This window comes from Aphis gossypii, chromosome 3 (genome assembly GCF_020184175.1).
Source record: "Aphis gossypii isolate Hap1 chromosome 3, ASM2018417v2, whole genome shotgun sequence".
Taxonomy (NCBI): Eukaryota; Metazoa; Arthropoda; class Insecta; order Hemiptera; family Aphididae; genus Aphis; species Aphis gossypii.
The window spans coordinates 15,940,245-15,956,180 of NC_065532.1; the positions used below are offsets into that span (position 1 = coordinate 15,940,245).

The 15,936-nt window shown below is 32.3% G+C and overlaps 1 protein-coding gene across 4 annotated transcripts; it reads right to left on the bottom strand.

The window, feature by feature from the left end:
* Positions 1-877: 877 nt before the first annotated feature.
* Positions 878-13,822, bottom strand: LOC114125302 (histone acetyltransferase KAT6A). 4 transcript variants are annotated; one of them, XM_027988900.2, is made up of 14 exons: positions 13,038-13,822; positions 9,911-10,613; positions 9,622-9,849; positions 9,369-9,559; positions 7,013-8,262; positions 6,295-6,395; positions 5,958-6,224; positions 5,760-5,891; positions 5,470-5,593; positions 5,238-5,405; positions 4,944-5,155; positions 4,459-4,880; positions 4,157-4,373; positions 878-4,066 (listed from the first exon to the last, which is right to left on the bottom strand). In XM_027988900.2, the coding sequence occupies exons 2-14, from the start codon at positions 10,604-10,606 to the stop codon at positions 1,436-1,438; spliced, it is 6,639 nt and encodes a 2,212-aa protein (XP_027844701.2). In that variant the 5' UTR covers positions 10,607-10,613; positions 13,038-13,822; the 3' UTR covers positions 878-1,435. The 4 variants fall into 4 exon arrangements, with proteins under 4 accessions (XP_027844701.2, XP_050060214.1, XP_050060212.1 ...); XM_050204257.1 differs by having other exon boundaries at positions 8,165-8,262; positions 13,038-13,818; XM_050204255.1 differs by lacking the exon at positions 13,038-13,822 and adding an exon at positions 12,239-12,404.
* Between the last annotated feature and the right edge of the window lie 2,114 nt (positions 13,823-15,936).

The window sequence follows — 15,936 nt, forward strand, 5'->3', positions numbered from 1 at the left end:
TAGAAACAAGAGGGTATCACAATGGCATACTTAATGATTTGACACGTTCAAATGTAATTTTAAAGTAGTTGTCATATCTCCACGACACGCCGTGTATATCTATTAGGTATAGGCATATGACATTTATAATTATAAATAGCTTTATTAAAATATTTAAAACTATTCTTTAAGCCATGGACTAAGATTAATCTTAGCTCATGCTTTAAACAAATATATCTAAATTAACTGCCCAAGTCATTGAAGACCTACACGCTTATGATTGAAGTTTTTTAATATAATAAATTATGACATATTTGTTGATTTTTAAAAATTCATTAATTGATGTTATAACAAATATTTACAAATGTATGTGTATGTATGGCCGTATGGGACAATGTCCCAAAAATTAAAATTGCTAAATAATTAAATAGATATGTACCTATTATTTTGAATAGGTAACTCTGAATTTTTCTAAGTGAAGCACTGTTGTTAACCATTTTATTAATAATACCAGTATAACAACTAAAATAAATATCACATATTTTATTTTAATCTCACAAGAAATTATTAATTATATTTTTAAAAATTATAAACTAAAACTGGTTCCATCTGTGTCAACCTGAGCATAACTCATTCATATTGTATTAGGCACCATCAATAAGATATTTCTGTAGTGATGCAACACACAAATCATGAGATCCTAAATTCCTAAACACATATTAACTTTGATAGCAAACAAATTTAACAAAAAGATATCATTTCACCATATAGCACTTAATGGATGCATTTCTCAAAAGTTCATATGCTTATGTTGTTGTTTTAAATCATTGACCAGACATTAAAAAACAGATGAGCACTGAGCAGATTGAGATTAACAATATAAAATAACAAATACAAATTATTTTTAATAAATTAGTTATGTATATTTTTATACAATTACAGTAGAAAAAAATAAATAACAAGCTGAAACTAGACTTTCAAGTGTTTTAAAATGTACTTACAGACTAAGGAAATTCTTTGAACTTTGTACAATAAAAACATGACGTACCCGTTCCATTAACATACTTTTTGAATGATAACGATTAAAAATTGATCTCAACAATCAACAGAAAAAAAAATAATAATTATATAAATACAAATTGTCGTGATAAATAAAAAAATAAAAATAATGCATAGAATACACAACTAAAAAAAATACTGCTTGTGAACTAACATAACTTAAATATAAGAATCGGACTGTTACAAATGCACTTTTCTTTTGGTATAAAATGGATTTTTCATAGATTTTGTAAGTTTTCATCTTAATATAACAAACTGGTAACATTTTTTTTCTTCTTTTTCGTATATTTATAAAAAAGTATATTAATTATGTTATGATGGTAAATAACAAACTTTTAATCATAGTAATTAAAATAAAAAAAAAATTAATAATATAAATAATAATAATAACAAGAGATTATCGGTGCATAGACCCGTTTAGAGGTTGTAAATACGAGCCGTTGTATGCTGAAGTTGGATACACACTATTCTGATGGTGTGGATCTTGTGTGTGCGTCGTGTACTGTAGTTGTCCAGTTGTCTGGTTCATATAACTTGCAGCAGATGGTGGAGGAGTGGATTGCGACGCTACCCTGTAACCGTTAAAAGGAGGCGGAGGCGCACCATACTGCATTGTCATAAGACCAACGTTAGGTGACGCCGGAGAACCGCGTGTTTGATGGCTATACTGCCTCGACTGATTGGTCTGACCTGCTTGTTGGTACAATTTATGATAGGCAACAGCAGACTGTTGCAATAAGTGTGCAGCAGCTGCAGATGCAGCAGGTGGTGGTGGAGTCATGTTGGCAGGAGAAGAGGCCGGTGATGATGCAGGCGAAGAGATATGCCTCCGATGGTGGTCCAATCCATTTGTCATTTGTTGAAGTTTGGAAAGGTTGCATGATGCAATCTGTGCAGCTGCAGCAGCTGCATGTTGGTTAGAATGTGACAAGTAAAAGTCAGCAGACGAACATGAACCTCCTTGTTGACCCATTCGGTGTTGTATCACAGAATGATGATAGGGACTAGAGGGCGTTGGTTGTGGCATCATGTATGTAGCTGTTTGATGGTGATGGTGATATGATTGTGTGTGGCTAGGTATTGGTGGTGGGGTGGGTTGTTGAGTAGATGGTGCAACAGGTGTTTGATTCTGTTGAGCTAATCTTCTTTGTTCGCTTTTTTTACTACGTGATTTAGTCTGATGAACTGGAGGTGGTACCTGAGCTGGTACAGGTGGACTGTGATGATATTGGGATGAATGAGCCAAATGATGATGGAGCGATAAATGCATCATGGACTGGTCAGTGTATGGCGATTGTTGCATAACAGATGAATACAAAAGACTGTTGTCCATAGTCTTGGGCAAGTTCATTACTTCTTTGTCTTTTGGCAAATTTATATTGACAGCATCAGTTTTTTTGTCTGCATACATATCTTTTGTTGTTTTAGGGATGTCTGGATGGGACATAGCAATAGAATTATTTATCTTTTGATAGTTGAGAAACCCCATGGGAGGCAAGTAATCGTGTAATCGTGATTTATCAACTTGTGGCACTTCAGCGGGCAAACGATATGGCACAGTTTTTGGCGAAGGAGTTGTTCTTTTAGACTGTTTCTCTTGTTTAACATTGTCATATTTAGGCACAGTTATCGAGTGATCAGCCACAATTGAATGAGAATAATTTTTTTCAGAAACCTTAGATTTCGATTGCTCTACAACCTTGAATACTTCTTGTGAACTATTGATAGGTGCTGAGAGAACTTGAGAATTTTTCATAAATTCAACAGAATCTTCTTTATTGTACATTTGCTTGTTCATTTCTGGCTGAAGCATGTCCAATTTTCTATATTCATTCATTAAAGTCTCACCATATTGTTTGGGGTTTGGAAGTACTACAGTGCTTGTTTTATTGTATTCATTTGGCAATGACTCACCACTATATTGTTTGACATTTGATAACAGTGACGTATCTGACGATGGTTTACAATAATCATTTGTAACCATTGTACAATTATTACTATACTGTTTATCAGTGACAGAAGATATTGAAGGCTGTATAGTAACATCTGTTTTGGAAAAATTATTGCATGATACTGGATTATTAAATATTCGTACATCAGTCTCAACAGTATCTCCTTTAAATTTACTTGATAAAACTACTTGATCATTATATTGCTTTGTTTCAGTTTGGATAAGATTTGTCTTGTCATAATTATTTGGCACATTTTCATTTTGCTTTGTATCTAGAGGTACAATATTATTACAAGGCTGTACTTTAGGTTTATGTAAAATTACATCATCTACAATAGATTTTTCAGACTTCTCCAAGTTGCATGTGAATTCTACAGAATTGTTAGAAGATTCTTTTTCAGATTCTGATAATTTTCTTTTAGGAACATCATTACACATATCAACTACATTAGTAACTACATTATAAGACTCTTTATCGTTTGGACGTTTAAGGACATCATCATTAGTTATTACTTCTAAAGCGTCAACTTTACTATCTAATTGATTTTTAATTTCTTCAAATTCTCCACCCTTGGAATTCACAATATTGTCACTATTAGTACTAGAACAAATTATATTTTCAACAGAAATCTTGTCAGCCTTGAAATCTATATTATTTTCTGAACATTCAGCTATAGCATTTTTATTTAATGTACCAGTATCAGATTGGACCATCTTATCCTCTATCACTTTTTCTTCTTCCAAATTTATATTTTTTTCCTCCTTTTCTTCAATTATGTTTTCTGGACTTCTATCGTTATTTTTGTTTAGGTCTTCATTTTTGCCTGTATCATCTGATATTTTGGATATTTCTTTATCACTTTCATTATCAGATGTTTTGGATATTTCTTTATCACCTTCATCATCAGACATTTGAGGTATTTCTTTATCACCTTCGTTATCAGATGTATTGGATATTTCTTTTTCTTCTTCATCGATAGATATTTTGGATACTTCATTTTCTTCCTCAATTTTCTCTATATCTTTACTGTCTAACCCATTGACGTCATCTAGTTTATCAGCGTTCTCGTTTTTCACCTGATAATAATAAAAATAAATAGTTAAATTTGATTTGCAATTATAAAACATGTACATGAAAAAAAAACTTGCACTATAATATCTACTCACTGGCTGTAATTCTATATTTTCGTCAATAGTTTCAATTTCAAGAGACTCTGATTCATTCTTTCGCGCCTTTTTGACTTTAGGTTCAGTCTTGTCAATTATGATTTTGGATCTTTGTCTTTTACGTGATCTACCTCGAGGCAATTTTCTTTTTTTCTTTTGAGGAACAGCAGTAACTTTTTTTTCTGGATTTTCACGTTTAAGGAAATTTGAAATTAAGCTGTAACAAATTTATTATAAATTATTAAAATGTATTATTAGAAATCAAAAAGCATATATATATACATAATATGAATATTTCATACCTTTGTTTAGTTTTTGTTTGAGATTTAGGATTTGATACTTCTACTTTGACATCTTTAATGCTCTCCTCCTTCAATGTATCAATATTTTTTTCCTCAATAGATTTTTCAGAAGATTTCGATTTTGACTCAAAATTTTCATCAGCTGAATGGTCTTCCAAAGTGTTTTCTTCTATTTTTATATTAACTATTCGCCCGTTTTTATTTTTTTTCGAAGATGGTTCTTCTTCTATTTGACTTATGTTTTCAACAGGTTGAATAGAATTGGGTTTCTTCTCTATACCATATAAACACCTACGTTTCTTCTTATCTATCTTCCTACGTCTCTTTATCATTGGCATTCTTCTTGCAACACGCTTCTTTTTAATTGGACTTTTGATTACTTCTATTTTAATTGGAGGAGGTTCTTCGAGATCTTGGTTATCCTAAAAAAAAACATTTTTTTATCAATATTTTTATTTTTTTTTATTTTATCAAGAAAAACTAACCTTGTCATCAGGCGAAACTAACAAATTCGATGCAGGCATTAGAGGAGTCCATCTTAAACATTCTGGTTCAATAGGAATTTGCTTGGATAAATTTTTCCTCTTTAAATGAGCATCTACAATGTTCCAGTCAATACAAATTGTCAGTTTATCACCAACTTCTACAACCATGTTGAGGGATTGTAATGTATATGTAATATCATGTCTCATTAAACCTAAATTAAAGTTATAATTATTATTATTATTATCTTTCAAATTGAAGATTGAAAAAATTCAAGCTAAATGTTTGTAAATTACCAGTTTTTCTGCTAATATCATTTATGCAGATAGAATCACTGTCTCTGTGTTTATCTAAATATTCCAGTATAACAGCTTTCCAATATGCATGATATGATACTTGACCTAAGTCAGAGAGAGGTTTTTCCGGAGTTCCTGGTTGCCCTTCAATTTTGGATAAGAGATAACCTAAAAAAAGATAAATGAAGACTTAATATTTGCTAAAACAACTAGATGCATGGAGTTAATTTACTGAATTCAATGAGAAATCGTCCAAACCCTTGTCTTTGATACTGGGGCATTGTCAAAATACAAGATACATTATATTTTTGTTGACAATGTTTTTCTTTTGAAAAGTAACCAACTAAATGACAACCCTAACAAATTAAAATCATGATTAATACATTAAAATAGTATACAATTATAAAAATATATCACTTTTTTTTTAATTTGTTAAGTTTTATTTGTTTCAACAAATTTTTATTTTTTCATGGTTTTAACAAATTAATACAAATTAAAATTTAGTTGAATAAATATACTTACAAAACCATCATTTTTAGTCAGAACGTAAAATAGAAAAGGTTCAACATCATAATATAGAGTCTTATGATCCAAAAATAGTTTAGCTAATAGACATAATGTTTGGCAATAAATTTTGTTAGCATTTCCATCAACCTGTATATATATAAAAAAAGATTATAGTTAACATTTTATGAATTGTTTTATATACAAGTAATTTACTTCAAAAACACTCAGATTTCCACGGCGATAGATTTCAGTAGCTGGCGGATGTCTCCAGTTACAGTTATGCATATGTCTTTCCAAGACAGATTTGCTCTTAGTATATTTCAAACAAAACTCACAAAGAAACAATTTTGGAAGTCTAGCGTATTCTTGAGGAAAAGGAGATGAAAACCATGTCTCTACTTCATATTTACCAAATTGAATTGCGGCAGGACATCTTACTGGATGATTAGATGTAATGAACTCTGGAGCTTGTATTGTACTCTATAAGGCCAATTATCAATTAAAAATATAAAACATACAATAAAATTACTAAAACTTTCATTCAACTCACATTCATTGCCCTTTTCCTTGTCTCCTTATAAATTTCGACATCTTCATGTAAAACGCCAGATGGTAAGTCAGATGCAACAAGACGGCTCATATTTTCCAGGACTGAAAATAGTATATAATATTTATTATTAGGACTGGTTAGTAAGCTAATAAAAGTTAAGTGCAGCATTAAACTAATATAAACTGTTAAAGAGCATGGCAGAACATATTAACTGTTTAAAAATATAGTATATGTTAATATGCTCATTTTCAAATGTCTTAATTAAAAGTTTTCAGAAAAATATGTTATTCAACTGGTCCTAAGTCTTAGATGGGTTCTACTTAATTGTGTAAAAAAAAATAAGATGAAAACACTGAAACTTATTTTATAATAGTTAATTTAAATAATTATCACAAATTGTTCAAATATAAAATTGAGAATATTTTTTTATATTCATTAACCATTATACTAAATATTATGTAAATTAAATTTAAAATTTAATAAATTCATAGTAAATATATTTAAAACAGTCTGATATGCTCTTAATATAATGCAAATATTGTGGTGTAATAAAGTACTTGGCGTCTACATACTATGTTCACTTGAATGACTCAAAGGAACAGAAATAAAAACCTATAGCATGCAATGGATTAAAATTTATTTAAGCCCTTATGAAATATGGTAGTATTTTATGCAGCTGGCGAATACTAGCAGAGGATTTTGTAAGGAACTTGCTTACCGGAACGCGTGACTGGACGTATCGTCGGCACGGACAGATGGTCACGGAAGGCGGAAGGAGAATTTTCTAAGGATTTATCATTATTTTGTATTTTATCACCCCCAATTTCTCCTACTTCTCTAGTTTCCATAAGTTTAGAAGATACAGCTGACTTAACCAAAAAACTAGGAGATTGTTGTTTGTCTGGTATTTTTAACTTTTTATCAGCACAGCTGACTTTAGGATCAATCTTGCTAGATGATTTTATATCTTTTTCATTTCTAGGTCGAGTACGAGATTGTAATGGTGTTGAATAAAAATGACTCAACCCATCAAATAAACCCTTCAATTGAATAAACCCAGCAATAGGTTTATCTTTTTTATTATTACAGACTTCAGGCTTTATAGGTTCAACAATAGAAGCTTTGGCAGCCAAAGCAGCGAACCCCCATGGTTTATCTGAATTATCTGTCAATAGTTGTTTGAATAGAGAAATGGGTGAATCTGAATTATCTGATTTAGAATTTGAAAGTGGAAAAATTTTAGGCTGTGAACAATTAACTTTAGCAATTAGTTTTGGTGCTCTTAGTAATACTTTAGGAGGGGTTACTTTAGATCGATCATTTAATTTATCTATTTTTTTTATTTCATTAGGATCATTTAGCTTATCACTATTTTTTAAACGATCATTTTTTTTAGAGGATTGAACTGATTCAGATGTTGAATTACAACTTTTAGAGGACATATTTGAAGGACTTTTGTTAAAATCGGCATTCCTTGCGGCGAGACATTTTGGGAGAGGAAATATGGGCCGACTTGGACGCACAGAAAGAGAACAAGCATGCGCACTGCTGCTACTACTGCTGCTAGAGCTGTTACTACTATCACTAGAGCTACTGCTCGTGCTACTTGAACTGCTGCTGCGACTGCGATTGCTCGAGCTTGAACTCGAGCTGCTAGAGCTATCGCTGCTACTAGAGCTAAGGCGCTTGTTTAAGGGGGTATTGACTTTCGGCACACCAGATCCTCTCCCGTTCACACCTCGCGCATTAAACGCAGCACTTTGCCTAAAGAATTTTGCTTTCTCTTTGGAGATAGCAGTGTCCCGCCGCACACTGCCACTAATCGGAACGGGAGAGGGGGGAGCCGAGGAGTCAGGAGAGGAGACATTACCGTCTTCCGTGACATCACGTTGATTCATTGAACTGGAAGTGGATGGTGTTCCGAGTTTAAGATCTTGTCCTTTTATACTTTGACTTCGACGACTGGGCCTAAAAGTCAAACATCAATCATTTAAAAAGAGCAAAAACTATTAGATTTTTCAAAGGATTATTTAATATTTTATTTCATTATTTGTAAGCTTTTACATTTAAAAAATTATGCATTATTATTATATTATAATAAAATCTTTGAACAATTTAAAATTCTGAGCAGTGAATGAAACAATAAATGTATTGGTTGATTTATAAAAATGGATTTTTTTCTTTTGTGTGTCTAAAGACAATTTTGTAGTCAATAAAATCCAATGTTTAACTTTGAACGAATTTAATATTTTATCTACTTTATACACAAGGAAATTTTTCGATATCTAAAAAAAGGAAATATTTAGAACAGAACCTGTTTTTGAAGTAATTTAAAACGAATATCAGTAGTTACTTCATATTTTCATCAAATATTAATATTAGTATTTTCTTAACACAATCAATTAATAAAAAATGTAGGTTTTTTAGTTAATCATAAACATCTTAAATTATCAAATGTTTAAGTTTTCATTAGATTTATGTATGATACAATTATTGTTTGTGTATAAAATTGATTGTAGATTTTATGAAAGATTCCTCAAGTATTTCTTACAGCAATAAGAAAACATCAAAAATAGTCATATTTTAATTGTATACAAGCATTTAATTTCAAATTTTTTTTTTTCATTGCACACAATGTTGAGGTACACTCAATGTCTACTTTATAGCAGAGCAACTTTATATATATATATATTATTATTTTTTAATTAAAATAAACGATAAAATGACTAGATTGAACTAGAATGATTCATAATAGAAGTATAATATACAACAATGTTTTTATATTATAGATACAGATCATCCATATTTTGTCTACAACCTAGTATTAATTTATTTTAAATGAATGCATTGAATTAAAGGTAATGTCAACCAATATGATTGGTTCAATCAATATTTTTATTAAATAACACTATTTTAATTGTAAATATAGAAAATAATTTAAATATTAAGAATAGTTAGTTTAGAATAATTTTAAGAAACAGCATACCACAAAAATTAAACTCTTATTCTTTTTAAAAACAATCAAATATGAAATAACTACAGTATAAATATCAATATTTTATTTATTAACATACCTTTTATGTTTGATAGACTTTTTCCTACCCCTGCGCTCTTCATTTATTTCTCCCACCATATAAACTGTAGTATCATGAGGACCTAAGCAAAATGTACATTGCCATGTCGATTTTGATTTATCCACAGGTGAAGGTTGTAGACATTTCATATGAAAACCTCGATCGCATGTATTACAATTTAATAAAAACATCTATATGCAAAACAAAGTTAATACTAGCCTATGATTTTTATTTTCATTTGAATTGTACTTACATTTTTCGTTGTACATGATGGTATTGCTGAGCATGTTCTACAGTCAGGACAAAACCATCGAGAACGACGAGCTAACAAAGCAGTCAAAGGGGTACTACATTTATTAGCTAAGCAAGAAGGGTGCAATGAAACACCACAACCACCTCGGCATTGTTTTAATGATTCTGCTTCACCGCAATGGTTTTTGGCTGATGTACCTAAACAATCAGCACAGATATTCTTGGAAGCCTATTAAAAATTAAAATATTTTAATAAAATACTGAAAGAAATAATATTAGACCTTTAATACTTTATTAAACTCTTTGTCACTGGCTTCATTATCTGTAAGTGAACTAGTATCACAAACAGATACTTTTTTTCTTTTTCTCCCAGCTCTACGAACTGAAAGAGGAGTTGTTTCGATTTCATTTGTATCTACTTTAAGTAATCGTGCTTTTCTTCCAGAACTATATTTTAAAACAGGAGTTCCAATCAATGATGTTGTGGAATCTGGACTAACAGGTAACCTATACAATTTTCCATCCAACACCAATAAACCCTTATCAACTGCTTTGGTTAATGTTGACTTGAGTAATGAAGTCAAGTCACATCCTTCATTTTTAAGTTCTATAGAATAGGCATGCTGTATGTAACGATCAATGTTTTTATATGATGAACCCTCTTCATCTAATTGGCTGACTACTTTCACTACAATTTTAGTTAAATCAGTATCTGCATTAATGATCAATTTACGATTTGAAGTGCCATCCGGGTTCATGTAAGTATTTTGGCCTTTGTTGAAAACTTTTAACACTGCGCCACTTTCCACACATCGTTCTATTTGTGTTTCAATATCTCCTACAGGAAAACGGTGATGTTGACGTATTGCATTTACAATACGTTCCAAGGATGGTCGTTGCTTTTGGCCACGAATTTTATTTACAGCATCCAAAACCCATGTCTGCCATTGGGAGAAACTTACACTAGCATTCTCCTTTTCCTTCATTTTTATCCTAAAAAATGGAAACAATCATTATAAGTTTAAAAATCAAATCAATAATTAACATTGTATTGCTATGTAACTAAATATATATTAGGAACTTAAAATATAGTTCAATGTTTTAACATGAGTCTGAAAATAAGGAAGAATATGTTAAAGACGTATGTATGGAGCATTGCCCTGTACGGGTGTGAAACCTGGACAATAACAGCGGAGGAAAAAAGAAGACTTGAGGCGTTTGAAATGTGGTGCTATAGAAGGATGCTAAGGATAAGCTGGGTGGATAGAGTAACCAATGTAGAAGTACTGGAAAGACTATCAGATGGAAAGTCACTATGGAATAACATAGTCAGAAGGCGAAATGAATGGATAGGCCATATCATAAGACACGAAGGATTGTTGAAATCGATAATAGAAGGAACAATAGAGGGAAATAACCGTAGGGGTAGACCAAGATTGGAATTCATTCAACAGATAATAAAGGACCAAGGATGTAACTCGTATGTGGAAATGAAAAGGAAGGCAGACAGGAGAGAAGACTGGAAGATGGCTGCAAACCAATCTACGGATTGAAACCATAGAGAGAGAGTTTTAACATAAAACCCTATTAGAATCCAATTCTATTTCACATTCAATGTTATTTAGTTTAGGTACCTCACGAATTTAGAAAAATTCTTATATAATAATAAAATAAAATTAAAATAATTATCTAATAATTTTAGTAATTAGGTACTTGAAGTTTAGGTATCTAAATAAAAAAAAAATGAAATGATAAAAAATAAATGTGCAATTTATGATTTAACTGATTATTTATCTAATTTTTTGCAAGAACAATTCTATAAATTATAAATAAAAAAATTATGTTTGTCTATAATCTTTTAAGGTTATATATAGGTATAACCTTTAAGATTAATAAGTGTAAGAACGTAAGCTTTATTTGAATTAAATTGAAAGTACAAATTACAATTAAAAATGGTCAACCAATATAATAGACAGTGACATATTTATGGTAAGTTTTGCAGAGCATTTTGATATAATACGATACCTAGGTCATTTGGGTAATAAAAAAAAGTAATGGCACTCAGATAACCTGGGGCACAAAATTCCTAAATACGTGTCTGATTATAGACATGCACTTATAAACTACTAGATTAATAAAATTGGCAAGCCAAAATAAATAATAGAAGAATAAAATGATGTGATAAGGACCTTATATAATAATTTAATAAATTGTGTCAAAACAAATAAGTGCCACTGGAAAGGATTGAAAAGTACTGGTTCAAAACAACAGCAGAACGATTGGTAAACTTACCAATAAAATAATAAACATGAAATTACGTTAGAAAAACTAATAACCATCAAAAATTTAGTGTAATAATATTATCTACCATTCATCGTTATATTAATGCTGTGCGATGGTAGGTAAGAAACTTTATTGTCAAGTTATAACTTAAGGACATGTACCTATGTGGTATTTAAAAGGCACAACTATGTAAACAATATCATTTTCCAAACGGCTTACCAGCTATAATACCTACTTTATCAGTTAGCTTAGACAGCAGTAACGATTTTAGTGCGAGGATTACGTAAAAAAAGTACCTAGATAAATATAGAAAATAAAAATACAACACAACTCACAAGCAAAACGTTTCGACGATGACGGGCAAATGACCATGGCGAAATTGATCGATAATAATATGATCTAAAATTAATCGGAAAAGTTGGTTGCATTAAGACCGAATTTGAGGTATATTTTTATATAATATCGCGTATTGTCGTGTGTACAATGTATGAGATAGACGAAAAGAGAGAGACCGACACCACGACGGCGTATCACAAAGAAATCGTATTATTATTATTATAATCGTACCGCTGCTATCACGGTCGCGAAGTGATAATCGCATTGGTTGTTATGGGGAAAGGAAGGGGTGACCGGGGGATATCGACGCGGGAGATTATGTATATATTTTTCAATCATACGAAAACAATTTAAAAATCAAAATAACGATAGTATTTAAATTGCTAGCCATCAAAAACCAGGATAGAAACGGAATTGAAAAACTAAAACAATGAAAAGCCAGTGACACGGACGACAGTCTATCAAGTCGGAAGATACGATTGCGGCCATTTTGGCGAGGAATGAGGGTGTGGTGGGGACGGGGAGGGAGAACAAAACAAAACACCCCCTTCACCCCGCCCAGCGACAGAGACGAGGACCGCTCCCTCCAAATATTTGACCCATATTATTATGCACACCGTAGACGAGTGTTATTTATTATTAAATAGTTAAAAACGTCAAAGCACGCACACAGGGCCTACAGTCATTGGTGTCCAGAAGCAAGCTAAAAAACGTACGTCTACGCGGGGGAACGGAGTACGGTGGAAAAAAACACCAACGACGATTGACAATATACCGAGTACGAACGACAACACTCACCTAGTATTCGACGACGGGCACCGCAACTGCGCAATAACAACGATAATCGGTCTGGTCCGCAACAACACCACCGGCCGTCCGCGTAGTTGAAGTCGCAGCGGCTTTATTGCACATAATATTAAATGTTATTACTATTATTACTATTGTCGCTTGCACGCACGCACGCGCGAAAAGAGGCGCCGGCACACTCGTTGGTCGTTCGAAACGCACACGCTCGGCGGTGGCGACGAACCGGAAGGTCCGTTCACAGTCGTCGCGGTCTCCTTCGTCGTCGTCGTCGACATCCGCCGCGGACACACGGCGAAGGCGGCGGCGTCCGACGCTCTATCGCCCGACGAAAAAAGACGTAAACCTTGACCCAAAGGTGTACTTCGGCTCTAGCTGTGCGCGCGCCCGAAAACCGTTACACGACGCAGCCCCGACGATTTTTCGCGCGCTCGACACGGAACGTGACGGCGGTGATCAAAACGAAATCCTCTGGTCGATTTTAAGCGACGTTCCCGCGTTCACCGCACTCACTGTAATTCGAAGTTTGAGAAAAAAAAAATAATCATAAAAATTGTTCGATCGTCAAGACCCGATGGGTTTTTCGACGGTATTCCTCGTTTATGGGATAGGTAAAGGACACGTGCACGCTCGCTCGCTGTTACTGAAGCTGCGGTTCGACGGAGTACGCACAGTCCGGGGTTTTTCAATGTTTCGGTTTGATAGTTCGTACGATCGTACGCGGTACGCCAGCGGTGGCGGGTACGAGTACAGTGTATTGGTGGTGTACGACGCTAGTGGCGCGCAGTCGCGTTTCGCCGAAGATGGCCGTTGTGGTCGTTGACGATTCCGGACATGGTTAATAGTGGTTACTCGTCAGGTTGACCAACGTTATCGCGACCAGCCGTCCCCGTCGTCGTCGCGGTCCACAACTTACGTTCAACGTAACCACAACACGGTCGTGGTTGAGTGTTGCTACGTGCATTTTTTCCGTACATGTACAAACAATCCAAACGTACAACACTATAATAGTCTACTACACAATACTTGTCTTAATGTATTGTCGCAATTCATTTGCCGCGCGACGACGATATATTTTTATCAAGTTATGTGATATAACGTGTTGATAATGTCGCACGCGACCGTTCCCGCGTAAAATACTTAATACTTTCTTGTGCAATCGACCACTAAGTCGTAGCAGTTATTGACTATCATCATTTTATTGTCCGTTATCACCACTCGCTTTACTATTTAAAATTGTAAACCGTTTGTACAATAACGATATTATGTAAGAAGACCACCAACATTCGGCGAATACTATAAATAAATACTATAAACCCTAAATACATGGTAAATTCCCAACATTTCACTTCCGCTCAACGCCTGCCTTAGACGATTATTTTCGTATTGGGCTTTAGGAGAAAATGAATAATATTTATTTGGCTACGAAATAGTTCGATATTTACACATTTAAACATTCTAATTATATATATTTTCGATTTATTGCATTGGTAACAGATAGGTACTAGATTTAGTACATATTAATATATTATAATATAGTATATGCGCAGTAATTTTTTTTTTTATAGCAACACCTATTTTGAACACCAAATTTAGATAGACCTATTTTTTTTAGTAATTTTGATGAATCAACTATGATTCTAAATTCAAAATTTATTGAATAATAAGAGCCGTGTCGATTTGAATAAATTATAAATTTTTTTTATTATTTCTAAAAATGTATAAAATCTTTTATAATTGATTTTTGAATATTTGTACGAATTTTTTTTACAAATATTATCTTTTTTATATAATTTTGTACCCATATTATGTCAGTCTTGTTTATAACACTTATAACACTAGTAATAAACTATTACACACACATACTAGTAAACTGTAGAGCAAAGTTAAAACTCGTGCGTAAGACCTTTGATCAAATGCTCACTGGTTGCTGGTTAGTCTGATAAGTACTCATAACGTTCAACACGTCGAAAAATTAGTTATTTACTTATGTCTCATAACTTTTTCTAGGATTGTATGATTGTATTAATTTTTTCTTTTGCCTATTTATGATTAGGTACATTACGAATTGAATGGTAAATTTGGTTTCGTGTTTGGTCTAAAAATACATCTGTGTTTCAATTTTTCCCGGAATGTAAAGAAGGAACTGAAATGATTTTATTATTATTAATTTAATACTAACATAATATACGGGATATTATCGTCTATAATAAATAGAATTTAATTAAATCTCGAAGATTTTAATTAAAATATTATTTATAAGTTGTAAGCGAATATATTTATAGTTTCTACAATGATATTATACATGTATCTATGCAATTCTAGTAATTCATTGACAATATAAAATTAAACTAGGTATTAATTAAAATTATATAATATATTAAACAATATTATTAGTCATAAAGTATAAGAAAATATATGTGTATATAGGTTCTAATAAAATGATATACAGAGTGTAACAGAAATAAATGACAAATAACACGTCATATTACAAAAGTCGATCTGGCGGAAATTCGTTGGGGCGATGCGATAACGGCACGGCGAATAAGCCGCGGCATTGAACGTGTTAAATTGTAGGTATAGAACCGACCGGAAATTGGAATATCTCAGGTCGTAATATTTACGTACATTTCAAATATACCCAGAACGCAATTTACGCCGTATACTTTAAAAATAAGCAGTATGCTGGCCGAAATTTACATGGTACACGAGTATTATATAATATGACTGTGACCTTTTATTGAAAACACAATTTACCGATTTCAAAAAATATTACCATATGGGCGCCCTCGTTTGTAATCTATAATTTATATATTAGTATGTAATATGTACAAAATATAAATTATAAATACATGTTACTATAAAATCACGATGAACTTGTCTATATGTCTTA